This window comes from Hypanus sabinus, chromosome 1, assembly GCF_030144855.1.
Source record: "Hypanus sabinus isolate sHypSab1 chromosome 1, sHypSab1.hap1, whole genome shotgun sequence".
Taxonomy (NCBI): domain Eukaryota; kingdom Metazoa; phylum Chordata; class Chondrichthyes; order Myliobatiformes; family Dasyatidae; genus Hypanus; species Hypanus sabinus.
Window position 1 is genome coordinate 144,914,979 of NC_082706.1, and position 20,399 is coordinate 144,935,377.

At 40.5% G+C, this 20,399-nt stretch overlaps 1 protein-coding gene across 5 annotated transcripts in view; it reads left to right on the forward strand.

Moving 5' to 3' along the window:
- atg9b (autophagy related 9B) overlaps positions 1–20,399 on the forward strand; it is a 78,764-nt gene that overhangs the window by 23,314 nt on the left and 35,051 nt on the right. For 4 of the 5 annotated variants that reach the window (XM_059978467.1, XM_059978459.1, XM_059978450.1 and 1 more), the window contains 3 exons: positions 3,582–3,625; positions 13,059–13,123; positions 17,707–17,871. In XM_059978467.1, coding sequence (XP_059834450.1) covers positions 3,582–3,625; positions 13,059–13,123; positions 17,707–17,871 — 274 coding nt within the window. Of the gene's footprint in view, positions 1–3,581; positions 3,626–13,058; positions 13,124–15,371; positions 15,457–17,706; positions 17,872–20,399 lie in introns of those variants that run through there. The other variant, XM_059978487.1, reaches the window with a different exon arrangement.

Here is a 20,399-nt window from a genome sequence, read left to right on the forward strand (position 1 = left end):
ACCACTGATGTAAGGCTCACAAAGCTCCCTGATTATCCCTGCAATCCTCCTTAAATAAATGCATAATATTATTTATGCTTCAGTTTTTCAGATTTGGGTCTGACTCCATTTGGGTAGAACTCAGTGATAGGAAGGGAGCAATCACACTGATGAGATTGTACAACAGACCAACCCCCCCCCCCACCCAATAACCACCAGGGCATTGAGGAACAGATAGGTAATTAGATTAAGGAAATGTGTTTTTAAAAAAAAACTAATAGACTTATTTCCATGGGAGATTTCAACTTCACTAATGTCAAATGTGACCACCTTGGTGCAAGGGGTTTAGATGGGGCAGAATTTATTGTGTATCCAGGAAGGTTTCTCAAATCAATGTGTGAACGTTTCAATAAGAGGAGGGACCGTACTGGATCTGGTGTTGGGTAATAAGCCCAGCCAGATGACTGACGTTACAATGGGTGAACAGCTAGGGGACAGTAACCACAACTCTTTAACTTTCGGGATAGCTGTGGTCTTTTTGGGAAAGTATTAAATTGGAGTAGGGCAAATTATGAGGGCATTAGACAGACTAAAGTATTAATTGGGAACATCTTTTCACTGGCAAGTTCACATCAGACATATGGAGAGGTTTAAAGATCAATGCACAGAGTACAGAAAAGGTACGTTCCTGTCAGAAGGGAGGATGGGATGGAAAGCTAAAAGAACCTTGGATGTCTAGAGAGATGATGAATTTAGTCAAGAAGAAAAAGGAAAAGTATGTATTGTTTCGGAAGTTATGATCCAACGAAACACATGAGTATAAAGAAGCCAGAAAAGAATTAAAGAAGGGAATTAGGAAAGCCAGGAGGGGCCAGGAAAAGACCTTGGTAAGTAGGATTAAGGTGACTCCCAAGGAATTCTATGCATTAAGAGTAAGAGGATAATTAGAGAGAGGATGGTGCCACTCAAGGATAAAGGAGGGAACATTTGCTTGGATGTGGAGAATATGAGTGAAGTATTTAAGGAGTACTTTGCTTCAGTATTTACCAAGGAAAAGGATATGGACGACTAGGAGATAAGTATTGAGTACATGCATATAGGATGTTTAGAGATCGAGGAGGAAGTGTTGGGCCTCCAAATGATAAGTCCCCAAGCCTGTTGGGATTTACCCCAGGTGACTGAAGGAGGCAAGAGATGAGGTTGCTAGGCTCTTGACCACTATCTTCGTGTCCTCTCTAGCTACAGACAAGGTTCCAGACAGCTGGCGAATGGTTAATGTTGTATCTCTATTAAAGAGAGGAAGAAGGGAAAATCCTTGGAACTATAGGCCATGTAGTCTCATGTTAGCTGTAGTGAAATTGCTGTAAAAAATTCTTAGGGGTGGGATATATGAGCATTTGGAAACCCATAGCCTAATTAGGGAGAGCCAGCATGGTTTTGTATGTGGCAGGTTGTGCCTTACCAACACGACTGAGCTGTTTGACAAGGTGACACGAGAGATTGATGAGGGTAGGGTAATGGCTGTTGTCTGCGTAGATTCTAGTAAGGCGTTTGACGAAAGTCCCTCATGGGAGGCTAAACCGGAAGATTAAGATGCATTGGGTCCGCAGTGAATTGGCTGTTTGGGTTCAGAACTGACTTGCACATAGAAGACAGTGGGAAGTGGTTTGAAGGGACTTACTCGAGCTGGAGGTCTGTAATTTGTGGTTACTGAAGGGATCTCAGCTGGAACTGCTGCTGTTTGTGATGTGTATAAGTGAACTGGATGAAAATGTTGATGGGCGGGTTTGTAATTTTGTGGATGATGCCAAGATTGGGGAGCTGTGGGTAGTGTAGAAGACTGGCAATCAATCCGGCACAATATAGATCAGTTGCATATATGGGCTGAGAAATGACAGATGGAGAAATGGCAAATACCCAGATAAATGTAGGGTATTGCACCGAGATAGGGCAAATGCAAGGAGACAGTACACTGTTTAGGACAAGTATTGCTGGCAAAGGATCTTGGGATCCAAGTGCATTGCTCCTTGAAAGTAGTTACACAGGTTGATTAAGGTGGTTAAGAAGGCTTATGAAATGCCCGCTTTTATCAGTTGAGGCATTGAGGTTAAAAGTCCAGAGGTTATATTACAACCTTAAAACTCTGGTTCGGCCACGTCTAGTGTATTGCATACGTTTCTGGTCTCCCCACTATAGGAAGGATATTGAGGCTTTGGAGAGGGTGCAGAAGAGGTTTACAAGGATGCTGTCTGGTTTAGAGGGAATTTGCTATCATGGGAGGCTGGATAAACTTGAGTTGTTTTCTCTAGAGCAATGGAAGCTGAGGGGAGATCTGATAGAGATTTATAAGATTATGAGAGGCATTAATAGAGTGGGCAGTGTGCGTCTTTTTCCCAGGGTAGAAATGTCTAATACCAGAGGGTAGGTTCAAGGGGAATGTGAGGGGTAAGTTTTTTACTCAGAGTTGTGGATGCCTGGAATATGCTCCCTGGTATGGTGGTAGAGGCAAATACTTAGAGGCCTTCAAGAGACATTTGGATAGACACATGGATAGAGGAACGTGGGCATGGTGTAGGTGGGAGGGTTTAGTGTTTTGGGTATTTTTGATGTGCTTTTTAGCTGGTTCAGTACAACATTGGGGGCCAAATGGTCTGTTCCTGTGCTGTACTGTTTTATGTTCTATGTTGAATACCTCTGCTGTGGCTAACAAAGATACATAAATCTGTATGGAGGTCCCAGAAATCTCCCCTTTTATTTCCTATGATGATAGCGAATACACCAGGTTGGATTCTGGAGTTTTCCACCTTTTATACATTTCCAGATCTCCAGCACCATCTCTTTTCTATTGTTAAAATGTTCCAGGCTATCACTTTCTACACAGAGCATTGTGGATGCAGAAATCAGAGTCTGGAAAAATAAATTAGTAGATAGAGTAAGGCTCAAAAGTTGGGGTAGAAAATAATCTTCAGGTCCTCAGGGTTAGGTAGGAAAGCTGGTGAAATGTTGGCCTTTATTGTAAGGGGTATGGAGTATAAAAATAAGGAAGATCTGAGACTACTGTAGAAGATAAGATGATATTGCATATACATACAGTTCTGGTCTCCATATGATGTGCAGAGAAGGTTCACTGAGTTCATTCCAAGGACGAAAGGAAGGGGTGTGAGCTGACACTTGTACTGTGTGGAGTTTAGAAGAATAAGAATTGATCATGTATAAGATTCTGAGCAGGATGCTGAGAGGCTCTCCCTCCAGTGGAGCCATCTAGAACTTGAGAGCATAGTTTCAGAATGCAGGGTCCCAATTTCAGATGAAGATGAGAAATGATTTGTTCTCTTGGGCAGTTGTGACTCTTTACAACAGTCTTCACAAAAATAACTGTGGAAGTAGTAATTGAATATCTTCAAAATTGATTTGACAAAAATCAGGAGAAAGTGGTGAGAGGAAAGTGGTGTTGAGGCTACTATTGAATCAGCCATGATCTTATGAAATGGAGCAGGTTTGAGGGCTCAATGTGCCAGTCCTGCTTCTGTCCATAACCGCTTACTCATAATTAATCTGTGCTGTGGGTAATGATTAATTATATTAATTGTATTCTTTTACAGATTCGTGGCATCACATTAAGAACCTGGATAATTTCTTCACAAGAATATCCTTTTCTAGTCAGATATTAATTTAGACTTGGCAGTATATTTAGGTAGTGAAGCCTCTCTCACATACCAAAGTGATTCCTTTGAGCAGGAGGTCAAACATGGAGGTGAACAACCAATGTTTTCATGGGGGCAAGGAGTGATGCTGGTACTGGAGGAAAAGGGGCATCTCAACCAACCATCCATTTTTTGGCAGTTTCACCTAGGATTTTTCAGTTAACTGGGAACCAACAATATTGGAGTGGAAGTAAGTCATTCTCCTGTGACCTAACTTCGACCAGGAGCTTAGGTGCTGCCTCTGGCATTTCCAGTTAGTTTGTGTCCAAAGTTCAGAGTAAATTTACTATCAAATTATATATACGTTGCCATATATTATTTTTGGGATTCATTTTCTCACAGGCATTTTGTGTTGTTCCTTTTTGCGTCTTATGGCAGTACTGTTTTTACCATTTCGGTAGCACTTGACTGTTTTTTATGAGGCCAAGTTGCTATCTCATGCTCAACCAAGCACAGATGGAAAGCGTGCAAGGAGCTGGCAGGTTTTAAACTCAGGACTGTTTGCCTCGAAGTCCAGTGTTGATGCCACTACACCACCAACTGATTTTGCAGCCATTTACAGGGAATAAAATATAATAGAATTTATGGAAAAATAAACTACACAAACAGGTAAAGATTGACAAACAACTAATGTACAAAACAAAACAACTATGCAAAAAAGAATTTTGAGAACATGGGTTGTAAAGAAATTGGAAGTGAGTCTATAGTTCAGAGTAATGATGATTGAAGTTATCAACACTGGTGCAGGAGCCTAATGGTTGTAGCTCAATGAATCTGCTGGTGTGGGACTCAAGACTCCTGTACTTTCTCTCAAATGGAGTAAGAAGAGGGCATGGTCTGGATAGTGGGGGTCTTTGATGGATGCTGCCTTCTTTTGGAGCACTCCATGTAAATGTGCTCAATGATGGTAGGGCTTTGCCTGTGATGGACTGGGCTGATTTCACCAATTCCTGTAGCCTTTTCTGTTCATGGGCATTGGTGTTTCCATTACTGACTGTGATGCAATTGACCTGTGCATCTCTAGAGGTTTGTCAAAAGTTTTTGGTGACATGCTGAATATGCAAACTCCTAAGAAAGAAGAAGTGTTGTTGTGCCTTCATTGTGATAGCTCTTGGGTTTTGGTCTTAGGACAGAACCATGTCAAAAAATTTAAAGCTACTGAACCTCTTCATCTCCCGTTTCTCCTGTTTACTTAATGAGAACTGGTTCATGGACCTCCAGCTTCTTCCTCCTGTAACCCAAATGTGTTTCACATTCTCCCCCCCCCCCCCATGTTCCACATTCTTCCAGTGGCTCCATGATGTGTTGAATAGTTAATGAGCCATAATTTGCCCTGGGTGTAATTGGGCAGCATGCAATTAGTGCGGGTTTTATGTAGGAGGTGAGCTGAATATCCCCTGGTTTTGTAACTAGTAATATGAAAAGAGGGAAATCGTTGCTGTTTGTAGAGAGATGTGTGTGGTTGAAGGGCAGAAAGGTAGGGATGACCGTTTCTGATGAAGGTTCTCAGCCCTCCAATGGTACTGCACTCCCTCAGTACCACCCTTCCCACAGTGTGACATTCCCTCAGTACTGCCACAGCGACATTTCTCCAATACCATTTTCCCCAATGCAATGTATTACTCTTAAGTAGCACTGCTCCCAGTGTGATGCTGCCTCAGTACCACCTCTCCTACAATGTGACACACTCAGTATTGCCCTTTTCATAGTGTAACATTCCCCAACAGCACCTCAGAGTATAACACTCACTCACTACTGCCCCTCCCATAGCATGTTACTCCTTCATTGCTGGCACCTTCCCATCTATACTACCACTCCCAGTTTGGCACTCCCTCTGTGCTGCTCTGATGTGCCTATGAAGATTTTTTTCTTCAAGGAAAGGACTTGAGGCCATAAGATTCTGATTAGTAGGTGAGGGAACTGGCCTCTGACCGTTTTGGAAATGAAGATAGGAAGTGACCAGGGTTCACCTTTTACCAGCCTGGTATTGACATTGTACTCAGTGCCCATTTTATTGGGGACCACCTGTAGCTAATAAAGTGACTGTGTGTTCATGGTCTTATGCTGCTGTAGTCAAGGTTTGAAATGTGTGTTTAGAAATGCTCTTCTGCACACCATTGTTGTAACGCATGGTTATTTGAGTTACTGTTGCCTTCCTGTCAGCTGGAACCATTCTAGCCATTCTTCTCTGACTCTCCTCAGGGTGCTTTCACCCACAGAACTGTTGCTTACTGGATGCATTTTTTGTTTTACCAAACCTTCTCTGTAACTCTATTTAACTAAGAGAATATGATGATATATTTTGTTTTCTGCACCGTTCTCTATAAACTCTCAAGACTGGTGTGTGAAAATCCCATGAGATCAGCAGTTTCTGAAATACTCAAACCATCCCTTCTGGCACCAACAATTATTCCATGGTCAAAATCACTCAGATCGCATTTATTCCCATTCTGCTATTTGGCCTGAACAACAACTGAACCTCTTGACCATGTCTGCATGCTTTTATGAATTCAATTGCTGCCACATGTTTGTCTGATTAGATAGTTGCATGAACGAGCAGGTGTACAGGAGTATAAAGTGGCCACTGAATATAAGTCTGCTGAATGGTGTCAGTGACAAATCTCATTTAGATCTCGGCTTGCATGAGGAAACCCCCTTTGTGGGGAACCGTTTGAACTAGAGTCCAAAGTCTTGCTTCTCCTGAGCATTTGTCACCTCTCACATGGTTATCTGTTTTTCTGATCACAGGTGATGGGTTAATCATTAATTCATCAACAATAACTATAAAGGCTCCCCCATAAACGATTCAGATATTTATACACAAGCAATATGCCCTGATTTGAGTTGTATACAACATCACACTTATCATAACCTCTACAGTGTTCGTTAAATGCATGTCGAACCCAAAACTTAAGAGTTGGGAACCTGGGAATGAGGCCATGCATAAGTCAATGGATGGTTTCAGTACAATTCCATGGTCCACTTAAATTAAACCATAAGATAAACAGAATTAGGCCATTCATTTGACCAATATTTTGGCAAATTGATTGCACAAACTATACATTTACTAAAATTTGTAAGGTTACACCTGCAATGACAGCTATAATTTAGCTGTAATTTGCCAAAATATTACAAACAGCTGCTTGGTGGATAGACACTATTTAAGAAAATTAGAAATAGAAACAGAATTAGTCTATTTGGGTTCTCATGCTTTTAACACCATTTGTTAACTGCAGTGCTGCTTTGAAGACAATATCTCAAATTAGACCCAACCTTTTAAGAAACTTTGAGTGGTTTTCCATAAACAATGATTAATGCTAAGTTGATTTATTAAAATTAAATATGTAATAAACTTTTGTTGAAAGGGATAGTATAAGGGATATAATTTTTACATAGTGGGTGGTAATAATAGTAATCAGCTGCTAGAGAAAGTGATTAAGAACTACATTAGATACATTTAAGAAACGTGGACAGTTATATGGATGACAAGTTTAGCAGGATATAGGGCATGTGGGAAATGGGATTAACTTAAATATACATCTTTTTTGGCGTGGACACATGGGTCGAAGCGTTTTTTCCCTATGCTGTACAACTTCATGGCCTCTGTATGAGGACAAGATGGGTTTACAGACAGACATACTTTATTGATCCTGAGGAAAATTGGGTTTTGTTACAGCCAACCAAGAATAGTGTAGAAATATGGCAATATAAAACCTTAAATAATTAAGTAATAATAATAAGTTAATTATGCCAAGTATTAAATAATAATAAGTTAGTATATGGTATGTGGTCACTGATCGGCTCTAAGTTTTACATGTCAGAACAGACATCACCTTATTGTCAAGTACTTTTGCCCTGTCCACTGCAAAATGTAGTACCTCTTGGTACCTACCCATTTCAGTATGACTTCCTATTCACATTTTGACATGTCTGTCCACGGCCTCTACTGTAATGTTGAGACCAAATTCAGACTGGGGACGCAGCACATCATATTAATCTGATGGCATGAAGATCAATTACCTTTAATTCCCCCATTTCTCCTTCTTTCTGTTTCTATTCCCCATTCTGGTTCCCCTCTCATCCACTCTTGTCTCCCCACCAGCCATCACCTCCCTCTTGTTCCCCTTCTCTTTCCCTTTCTTGGAACCCCATCCTCTCCTATTGGATTCCTTCTCCTTCAGCCCTTTACCTCTTCCACCTATCCCTTCCCAGCTTCTTACTTCACCTCTGCCCCCCACCACCTTTCTCAGCCACCTTTCCCTTCACCTGGTCTCACCTATCACTTGCTAACTTGTGCTCCTTCCCCTCCACTCCACTTTCTTATTCTGGTTTCTGTTCCTTTCCTTTACAGTCCTAATGAAATGTCTTGGACTGAAACATCAACTTTTCCTCTCCATTAGTCCTCACTGACTTGATAAATTTCTCCATTTGAATGGAACTTTGACACTGGACCATTTCAGGAAGTATTAAAGCAAATGGCCAAAAGCATTGTCAACGTGGCAGCTTTCCTGAGAACCAGAAAGTGAAAGCAAGTAGCAGAGCAGTTTGGGGATGGAACACCGGAATTTGGTACTGTCTGGTTGAGGTACAACTCATAGGTGGAGCAGTTGACCTCAGGAATATGCAAGAGACCAAAGTTGAGGTGCAAAGGTTATAGAAGGTATTAGGGTGAAAGAGATCACAGTGATCACAAGGATTTAAAACCAAACATGGAAAGATTTAAAACCAATGATGAGAATTTTTAAAAATCAAATTGTTAATTGACCAAATACTAATCAGATGCTAAATGAGGACATCAGTACCAGGGCTTTGGATGTGTGCATTGGCTTAACTATGACCAGCAGCACCAGTAAACAGACAAATCCGCAGTTCAATCCAGAGAAGTGTGAAGTCATTCACTTTGGAAGTATAAATTTAGTCTTGAGGAACAAAGGGATTTTGGATTCATGTCCATAGATTCCTCAAAGTTACCATGCAAGTTCACTCAACTTCATTTGCCCCATCACTGAACTATTCCCACAACCTATGGAGTCACATTCAAGGACTTTTCATCGTATGTTCTCTATTTACCACTTATTTTCTTCTTATTATTATTATTTTGGGTTTTTTCTTTTGTATTTTCACAGGTCATTGTTTTTTGCATATTGGTGCTTGCCCTTCCTCTGTCATGCTGTCTTTCACTGAATATGTTATGGTTCTTGGATTTGCTGAGTATGCCTGCAAGAAAACGAATCTGAGTTGTATATGGTAACGTACATGTACTTTAAGAATAAATCAACTTTAAACTTCAAATTGATAGGGTGGTTAAGAAGGTGTATGATGTGTTGATCTTCATTGTTGGGGGATTGAGTTCAAGAGTTGTGAAGTAATGTAGCAGCTGTATATAACTCAGGTTAGACCATATTCGGAGTATTCAGTTCAGATCAGTTCATTACAGGAAGGATGTGGAAGAGAAAGAGGGATTTACCAGGATGCAGTTTGAATTAGAGAGCATGGCTTGAGCGAGCTTTTCACTTTAGAGCAAAGGATGATGAAAGACAACTTGATAAGAGGTACAGTTGGCCCTCCTTATCTGCGAGTTCCGCATCCACGAATTCAACCAACCGTGAATCAAGAAAACCCGGAAGTGCTCTTCCAGCACTTGTTTGAGCATGTACAGACTTTTTTTTTCTTGTCAGTATTCCCTAAACAATGCAGTATAACAACTATTTTACATAACATTTACATTGTATTTGGTATCATAAGTAATCTAGAGATAATTTCAAGTATACAGGAGGATGTATGTGGGTTACCGTGGATCAGGATCGAAAAAAAATCAGAAGTTCTCTTACTAAGTACGTCGGAACAGGTACATCTGGTATTATTTAGTGTCAGTTAGTCAAATGTTTGTCTTAGTATATAGATTATATTTTACCTTTCTATGCATATAAAACACTTAAGAACTTTTGTTTCAGTGCCGGGCTCGGGAAAATGAACCAGTGACAGACCACTATCGAGTGCACTCTCCATTCGTGCCGGGTTGATGTGGAGGATCAAAAACTCAAAACCCAATAATAAGATCACTCCGTTGCTTAGTAATAATTGTAGCTTCCATCGGGGCAGGGCCTTTCTCCCTACATCCTTTAAAATTGTTCCAGTTGTTGACTGACATAGCCTAATGCTTTTACAATGACCTCTTTATTTCACCTCTTTCTGATCACCTCTTTATTATTTCCACTTCACTTTCAATCGCGATCGTGATTACTTTCATGAACAGAAACACTGCGGATTACCAGAGCTCTGACGCCAGGTCCTAACGTCCACCAAGCTGAGCCTGGTTAAATAAAGTCTGGGATTCCGCTGGGTCCTAAGGTCCACCGCATTAAGACAGGTTAAATAAGGGAGTTGAGCATCCGTGTTTTTGGTATCCGCGAAGGGTCCTGGAACCAATCCCTTGCGGATAAGGAGGGCCAACTGTATATAATAAGATAAGAGGCATAGATTGAGTGGACAGTCAGACTTTTTCCTGGGGTGGAAATGGCTAATACAAGAAGGTATAATTTTAAGTTGATTTGAAGTAAGGTATAATGGTATGTCAGAACTAGTACTTTTACACAGTACGGTGTGTGCATGGAACACCAGGGGTTATGGTAGAGGCAGATACATTAGGGACATGATTTATGAGTCTCAGATAGGGATATGGATGAAAGAAAAAAGGAGGGCTATGTGGAAGAGAAGGGTTAGATCGATCTTAGGGTAGGTTAAAGAATTGGCACAAGATTGTGGGCCAAAGGGCCTACATTGTGTTATTTACTTCTATATTCTATGTACTATAAGCAGGTGTAGGGCAGTCACTCAATATTATAAAAGCAAAAGTAGGCATTTTTGTGATGACACAGAAATGAGATCTGCACTTTACCTCAATGTTGTTTATCACACCAAGGAAAATAGAATCAGAATTAGGAACAGAATTTGTCATAAGGGCCCAAAAAAAAATGAGAAGGCATTGGGAGATCTAGGGACTACAACTGCTGGAATCACAAGATACTAGAGGAACTCAATGGGTTGGGCAGCATCTGTGGAGGGAAATGGGAATGACATTTTGGGTCGAAACCCTTCAGGACTCTAATGGAAGATCTAATCGATTTACAGTTGGCCCTCCTTATCCGTGAGTAATTGGTTCCGGGACCCCTCGTGGATACCAAAATTCGTGGTTGCTCAAGTCCCTTATTCAACGTGGTCTCAATGCGGTGGATCTTGGGACCCAGCGGAACCCCAGACCTTATTTAGCCAGTCTCCGTGCAGTGGACATTAGGACCCAACAGCAGTAACCTGAATCTGCAGTATTTCTGTTCATGAAAATAATCACGATCACGATTGAAAATAAAGTGGAAATAATAAAGCGATTGGAAAGAGGTGAAATGCCATCGGTCACTGGAAAAGGCTATGTCGGTCAACGATTCCAATAATTTTACTCTGTCACTTGATTGAACTCGGGAAATTCCGTTCCCCAGCTCAGCGCTGAAACTTGTGTTTTTAAGTGCTTTATATGCATAGAAAGGTAAAATATATATATATATATATAAAATACACACACACACACACACACACACCCTTCCCCCCCCACTGACACCTAATAATACCGGATGTACCTGTTCCAACTTAGTAAGAGAACTTCCGATTTTTTTTTATCACGATCCACAATAACCAACGCACATCCTCCTGTATACTTTAAATCATCTCCAGATTGCTTATAATATCTAATACTATATAAATGCTCTGTAAAGTAGTTATTATACTGCATTGTTTAGGGAATAATGACAAGGAAAAAAGTCTGTACCTGCTCGAACAACAAGTACTGGAAGAGCACTTCAGGGTCAGGCAGTGATATGACAGGGGCGGCACGGTATCATTGCAGTTATCATAACTGTTACAGCACCATCTGCAGTTTCCTTCCATATTAAAAAGATGTGCAGGTTAAGGTTAGGAAGTTATGTTGATGCCAGAAGCATGGTTTCACTTGTGGCCGCTCCCAGCACGTCCTCAGACAGTTGGTTGCTAACACAAATGACACATTTCACTGTATGTTTTGATGCTTTGGTGTACATGTGACAAATAAAGGTAACTTTAAATCTTTTACATCTTCCCAAAGTAGCTTCCAGTGATATACATAGAAGGGTCCCGTAGGGTCCTCTTGGGAACTTGAGTTTAATTAGGTTACTGAAGTGATTAAATGACATTATTTTAGTTCAGAACATTGTCCTTGACATGGACTGATGTTCAACCAACCAATGGTCGTAATTTCAAAGTTCTTATTACTGGACCCTTCCGGAACTTTGCTTCCTCTCATTTATGGTGACTTTCTGCACACCGGATTTCTGTGCTCTACTGCCTTCAGGTTCTTCAGGTAAATTGAAAGAACTGATATGCAGTCTAAACAGAAATAACTTGTACTATAATATTTGTGGAAAGCAGTCTGATTATTGGCTTCACTTTTACAGAAATGACAGATTTAAGGAAGGGGAGATCATTTTTGTGTGCTTTCATGAATAAAGGGGTTTTATTTAACAAGTTATCTGGTTTATTTATGCAATAGGTTGGTTTGTTTATGTCATGTGAAAACTGGCCAAGGCCACACAATTAAGACTGTCGTATTTACTTATTACAACACAAAATGAGTCAGTTTGACCCTTGAGGTCCATGCCAGCTGCTAATTGTGCAAACTCATCAGTTGCTTTCCTCTGTTTCACTGCTCCCTGTAACTTATTCTCATCACATGTCCATCACTTCCTCTTTGTCCTATATCGTGAAAGTCAAGAATTCCTTCCCCCCTCCCTCCTCACTGAGCAGGTTATTTATTGCTTCATATTCCAGCATCTACAGAATTCTATTTCCTCTAGAATCTATTTTTTATGTTCTTATCTTCTATCCTTGCTGCATAAAAGTGCTGGGAATATTAAAAAAAACTGCAGATGCTGCAAACACGCAGTGCATCAAGCAACATCTATGGAAACAGAAACAGTTTTAACCTTATAGGTCAGGGACTATCAGAACTGGTGACAGGTTATTGACCTGAAACATTACCTCTGTTTTTCTTTCCAGCATTTACTGTTTATTTAAATATCTGGAACTCTGTCTGTAGCAGAGTCATTGGAACATTATCTCCACATTGACTGCATTGGTTCAAAGAAGCAGACCACTGCCAACTTCACAAAATGAGAAGTACATACTGCCTTTACTTTATGAAATGCATGTAAATCCTAAGCCCTTATTCTATTCATGATTACTTGAAAATGTTACAGTGATGTGTCTGTGCTGAGAGGTTGGTGTAATGGAGAATGTCTGTGTTGTCTGGACTCACTGCCATAGCCAGACAATGTCCCTTAACTTGGCTACATATATCATTTCCACCAGAAGAATGGCTTTGCCTGCATGATGCTCTCTGAGTTCTTCGAACTGGTGTAAGTAGAATCTTATTGTAACAAGTGTGCGATTAATGTCAAATACTGTGAGCTCACAGTACAGTGTGCTGTCAGACTAGGTACACAACAGGTTAGATCCACATACTCAACTCTGAGAGTTGGCATGTTCTCTGTGATCATGTGGATTTCCTCCTATATTCCAATGATATGTGGGTTAGTGAGTGAATTGGCAGCTATAAATTGCTCCTAATGTGTAGGTAAGTGGCAGAATGAGGAGGTAGTTGATGAGAACGTGGGAAGAACAGAAAAAGGGTGGTTGATGGTTAGTGAGGTGGAGGAAAGGGCCTGTTTCCTTACTATGACTCCATAACTTTCCTCGGATAAGGACAGCATATAGAACAAAGAATAATCCAGCATGGGAACAGGCCCTTTGGTTATACCAAGCCAATTAAAGTGGTAATCAAATGGCTAATTAAACTAATCCCTTCTACTTACAGAATGTCCATATCCTTCCATTTTCCTCACGTTCATGTGTCTCTAAACGTCTTAAAAGTTTTCAATGTTTCTGCTTCTACCACCTCCCCAGGCAGCAGATTCCAGGCACCCACCACTCTGTAAGATAAGCTTGCTTCTCGTATCTCCTTTGAGAGTACCCACTTGCCTTAAAAGCATACCTTCTGATATTTGATATTTCAATCCTGGGAAAAAGATGCTGTATGTCTGCTTTATCTATGGTTCTCATAATCTTGATAAACTTCTATCAGATCTTCCCTCAGCCTCTGCCACTCCAGAGAAAACAACCCCAGTTTGTCCAACCCTCAAACTTAGTAATCCACCCATCTATGTTTTCACCTAAGTCATTTGTAAACATCACAAACAACAGAGATCCCAGTACAGATCCCTGCAGAACATCACTAATCCCAGACCTCCAGCTAGGATGAGTCCCTTCGACTAGTACCCTCCATCTCTATGAGCAAGCCAGTTCTGAATACAAACAGCCAATTCACCATGTATCCCATGTATCTTAATCTTCTGGATGAATCTCCCATGAGGGACCTTGTCAGACACCTTACTCAGTCCGTGATGTAGACAACATCAATAATGCTACCTCCATCAATCTCTCTCGCCACCCAGTCAAAAAACTCGATCAAGTTAGTGAGACACTACCTTGTCTGCACAAAGCCATGCTGGCTCTCCCTAATTGAGCCACGGTTTTCCAGATGCTCATAAATCCTATCCCTAAGAATTCTCTCCAGTAACTTGCCTACCACTGACATGAGAATCACAGGTCTAAAGTAAGCAGGATTATCCATGGTACCCTTCTTGAATAATGAAGCGACATTAGCTACTTGCCAGTCCTCCGGGAACTTGCATGAAGATATTGGTCAAGGCTCCAGCAATCTCTTTGCTTGTGTCTATTAATAACCTGGGGTATGTCCCATTATGCCTTGGTGATGTATCCACTTTAATGCTCTAATAGAGCCAATGCTACCTCTTCCTTTACATCCAACTGCCCTAGTATGTCAAGACACTAGCACTGATCTCTCTATCTTCCACAGCCTTCTTGGTAAATACTGATGTGAAGTGCTCATTATGGACCTCACCTACATCCTCTGCATACTCCCCTTATCCTTGAGTGGTCCTACCCTCTCTCTAGTTATTTCTTTTGCTACTGATGTATGTATAGAATGCCTTGGGATTTGCCTTAATCCTACTTGCCAAGGATTTTTCATGTTACCTCCTGGCTTTCCTAATTCCCTTCTTGAGTTTTTCTGACTTTATAATCCTCAAAGACTCCGTTTCATTCTAGTTTCCTAAGCTGTACATACTTTTCCTTTTTCTTGACTAAATTCAACACCTCTTTTGACATCCAATGTTCTTTTATCTTACCTTCCTTGTCCTTCCTTCTGAATGGAACATACTGTTATGCTTTGTAACTTCAAAACATTAAACTAATTGGAAGGAAAACAAGCAGCCAAGGGATGTGGATCTATAAATTCGTCCTTTTTACTTTAAATGAGGCACGCACATATGGCGTGGTAGCATCATGATGTATACAATTCACTTATTTTTACAGATAGCATTAATGAATTATATAAACGAAGAATGTGTAATCAAAAATATACTTATAAGAATACTCATATTAAATTCACAATACTCCTCCCTACTTGGCTGTGAACACCAACTCAATAGAGAATGCATCTCAACTTATACACAGTATCTTATGTAATAAAGCTACTATATATAGACATCCACAGCATAGTAAATTTTATATTGTCCCCTTCAGGCCTAAAGATTTAATCGCTGTGGAGACTTTCTTACTTTTGTGGGATAACATCCTTCCTGACAAGGGGTATCACTCTGCTTGGCAGGTGAGACTTGTGACTGTGAAAACAATCTCAGGTTCTAGGGCCACTTCTGTTGTGGTTGTAGGAGTTGATTCTAAGACTGCAGAAAATGGTTCTGACAGATCTAGACATCTTTCTTCTCTTTCCTTTTTCTTCTAATTTGTGCATCTTGATCTTTGGAAGTTACATTTAGTTCACTGGAATATTCTCTTATTAATCCTTCTGTTGCTCCCTTTACAATCTGATCTCTCCTCTTGGTCTCCTCATGCACAACATCATCTGATAAGCCCTCTACTTTTGTATCTCCACTGACTCCTTTCTTTTTGGCCTTCCATTCATCTAGCTGGGTTTTGGTCTTTACATATACTTTTACAAGCAGCTTTTGCCTACCACTTGAAGTTCATGCAATAACCTTAATGCACACAGAGTGAATTCTGGTTCCTTATATTCACAAAAGCCAAATGCTTGCAATTTTTGTGAAGCTCCGTGAGCTCTCTTCCAGCTTAAAACCAAGCTACATTTTGAAAGTAACAACAAAACTAAAATATCAGAAGTTTTCTCAGATATGTTGCCTACAAAAACTGTTATAGTCGGACCACTGCTTTCATTACTTCCACAATTCCTCTGGCAGCATGGTACTTCCTTGGTTCAATATGCTTTCCAACCAGAAACAAAGGTTGACCACCAACATCTGTTTTCCCTCTATTGGGCAACAGTTCATTAAGTACAGCATGGAGACAGTTGTGGCATCATCCTTTCTTAATTTGCTTTCTGCAAGTTTAACTTATAAATGTGCATTTTTTGGTGTATGTGAGTCCTTGCCATGATGGTAACACAATTTGGTTTCTGTTTAGAGATTGCAGTTTTGTTTACACTCACTTACATTCCTGACTGCAACTCAATTGTATTTCTCTCTGGGGTTTCCATTGATACAGCTATCTCAACTGCTCTTTTAAATGTAAGTTGTGCTTCAGCTAGGAGCTCTTTCTTGTAAGATTTCACAAACTAAATGATCTCAGAGTGCACTATCAAGCCCATTATTAAAATGACAGTGCTTGGACAATTCCTTCAATTCAGCCACATAAGCTGAAAGGGATTCCCCTTGCTTTTGGTTCTATTTATGAAACCTAAAGCTTCTTGCATTATATTAACAATATCACCAAAGCTCACTTCTGCTGATTTGGTTGGAGCAGTCAAACTGAAACAAACTGTATGCCTTTAAATCCAATGCAGTCAGCATAATTGGTATTCATTTCCCATTGGCTATTTCATTTGTTTCGAAGTATTGTTCAATTAGCTCAGTATACAAAAACCAGTTATCTATTGTGGAATCTACCGGTCAATCTTGCCAATGTAGCCAGCCATTTCTGCCTTTATTTTCTGATCATTATCGCTTGGTACTCACTGTTTATGAACCTGTGATTTCTAACAGTGTTGTCTCCCCTTACAAAGAACACTTGCTGCATGGTGCTTTTTTAATACTCAAGTATCTTGCTGCACTTCAACAGGTTGATAGTCATCTCAGGTTAATTTTTAAAATACTGCATCAGCACAGTTAGGTTTTGTAATTGCAAAACATTGAACTAATTGGAAGAAAAAGGAGCCAAGAGATGTTGGTGTAACTTCATATTTTTACTTTAAGCAAGGTGCATACATAACATTATGACATACGCATTTCACATATTTTACATATAACCGTAATGAATGATATAAACAACAAAGAACGCTTAATCAAACAGTATATTTATAAGATTATTCAAATCTTACTGAAATATTAAATACTTAACACATTCCTGCCTTGTACTCCTTGCAGTTAGTCTTTAAATAGCTTCCACATGTCAAATGTGAACTTGCCCAAAAACAGCTGTTGACAATGAACTCCTCCTAGTTCTTGCATAATGCTCTTGTAATTTGCCCTGTTCAGTCAAGCCTGTATGAGTTAAATACAGAGGAAAGTTCTTTGGTGTTCAGTGAAATATCAAGGAGATGCTAAGAATTTTGGATTGAGAACCTTGGATACAGGTTAAAGTCAAGTTTTTTGTCATATGCACAACTATATATATTGACAGGTGCAATGAAAAAATTCATTGCAGCAGTGTTACAGCACATATGAACAATTACAAGACAAACAAAGCAGTTTTTGCAAGAAAGAAAACAATTAGAACAAAAGTTCATTTTAGTGCAAAGTTATCGAAGTGATCATTTTACTAAACTGTGGTGATTAGGATTGTGTTTATTAATGGTGAAGTCTTTTCTTCTTTTTCTGTATTTTAGGCAGTTCTTGTTTGTTGTGCTTTTCACTACTTTCCTATTCAACTGTGTGGAATATGATGTGCTGTTTGCAAATAAGTTCATAAACCATACTGGATCTGGGTACCCAGAGAGGAATAAAGTCACTCTGCCTGATGCTATTCTACCCACTGAAGAATGTACCACAAGGTAAGAGCTGGGACTAGGTATGTGTTGCATAAACACAGAGCTGGGCCAGACATTTAGATGGATAGATCTATTAGAACTTAGAACAACACAGTACAGGCCCTTCGCCCACAATGTTGTGCCAACCTTTTAACCTTTTCTCGGATCAGTATAACCTTTCCCCACCACATAGTCCTCTGGTTTTTCTTTCATCCATGTACTGACCTAAGAGTTTTTTTAAATGTCCCTAATTTTTCTGCCTTTACCACCACACCTGGCAGAACATTTTACATACCCACCATTTTCTGTGCTTAAAGAAAAAACCTACCTCTAACATCCACCATATACTTTCCTCCAATCACCTTAAAATTATGCCCTCTTGCATTAGCCATTTCCACCTTGGAGAAAAGTCTCAGGTTGTCCACTCTGTCTATGTCTCTTATCTTACACACTTACGTCAAGTCAACCTCTCATCCTTTGCTCCAAAGTGAAAAGCCTATTGCTCCGCCTATCCTCATAAGACATGCTCTCTAACCCAGGCAATCTCCTAGTAAATCTTGCCTGCACCCTAAAGTTTCTACACCCTTACTATAATGAGGCAACCAGAAATAAACACAATATTCCAAGTGTAGTCTAACCAGAGTTTTAGAGTAAAAGTAACCCAGCAGTTTCATGAACAGTCACCTGTGGAATGGAGATCTGTTGCAAATAATGAGCCAATATGTCATTGCTTTGTGATAATAAAGATAGAAAAGTACAACATTGGAATTACCATTTGGCTCATGATGATGGCAGATCTGAATTAAATGTATACTGTACTAAATGTCCTCCTGTGTAATATCTATATCTTCCCATTCTCTACATATCCTGGTCTCTGAGGGGTATGGATAAGGTGATCAGTCAGAGTCTTTTTTTACCCCAGGTTTGGGGAGTCCATAACTAGAGTGCACAGATAAGAGGGGAGAGATTTAACAGCACCCAAGAGGTAACTTTTTTATACAGAGGGTGGTGAGAACCTGGAATGAGCTGTCAGAGGACATGGTTGAGGCAGTTCCAGTTGCATCAGTTAAGAGGTATTTGGATAGATGTATAGAGGGGAGGGGCTTGGAGGGTTTTGAGCAACTGGAACTAATGTGGGGGGGGAGGGGGTTGCTGTGGTTGGCATGGACCAGTAGGGCTGAAAGGCCTGTTCAGAGCATTACTCTGAATGTAATCTAGCTTAGTAGTCTAGTTGTTAAACTACAACATACCACTTGCTCCCACTGCTACCCAGTAATTCAATCCAAGCACCTACCACTCTAAAACTTGTTGCTCACATACTTTTAAACTTCATTCCCTGACCTTAAATGCGTGTTCTCTAATTTTGTCATTTATACCCCGGAGAAAAGATTCTCACCACTTGCCCTATCTTTGCCTCTTACAGTATTAACAACCTCTTGTCATATTTCCCCCAGCCTCCAACACTCTAGGGCAGCCTTTCTCAACCTTTTTGCCCTGGAGGAACCCTTGAAATAACATTCGGGTCTCAGGGAACCCCCCGTATAAATAGCATTACATCTACAGCTCACAGTACATTTGATCAGTAAATTTTTTTATAGATATATATATAAATCCAACAATAATTGTCCATACTCTTGAGTAAAGAATGAATTTTTATCCAACTTTTCTTGGGGGGGGGAAATGCAGTTAAGTTTAGCTTGCCTTTCTTGAAGTTGATCTTTCTTTCCCTTTCATAAATTTTTAGTTTTAAAACTCATAAGGGCTTAGGCAGTACCAGGATGAGGTGAGGTAGGTTTACCTGTGTTATTTGAGGAAATGAGAAAGATTGTGTGCGAGGCTAGTTTTCTGTGCTCGGTGTCAGATGTGGGAGGTCCTGGAGTCTCCCAACTTCCTGGACAGCCATATCTGCACCCAGGTGTGTCGAGCTGCAGCTCCTAAGGAACCCATTTAGGGAACTGGAAAGGCAGCTCAATGACCTTCGCCTGGTCAGGAAGAGCAAGGAGGTGATAGAAAGAAGTTATAGGCAGGTGGTCACACCAGGGCCACAGGAAACAGACAAGTGGGTCACAGTAAAGAGGGGGAAGGGGAAGAGTCAGGTACTAGAGAGTACCCCTTGGCTGTACCCCTTGACAATAAGTACAGCTGTTTGAGTACTGTTGGGGAGGGGACAGCCAACCTGGGGGAAGAAACAGTGGCCGTGCCTCTGGCATAGAGTCTGGCCTTGTGGCTCAGAAGGGTAGGGAAAGGAAGAGGAAGGCAGTAGTGATAGGGAACTCTATAGTTAAGGGGTCAGACAGGCGATTCTGTGGACACAGGGAAGTTTACCTCCCAGGTGCCAGGGTCCACGATGTTTCGGATCACGTCCAAGATATCCTGCAGTGGGAGGGAGAACAGCCAGAGGTCATGGTACATATTGGTACCAATGACATAGGTAGGAAAAGGGGAAGAGGTCCTGAAAAAAGACTACAGGGAGTTAGGAAGAAAGTTGAGAAGCAGGACCACAAAGGTAGTAATCTCGAGATTACTGCCTGTGCCACGCGACAGTGAGAGTA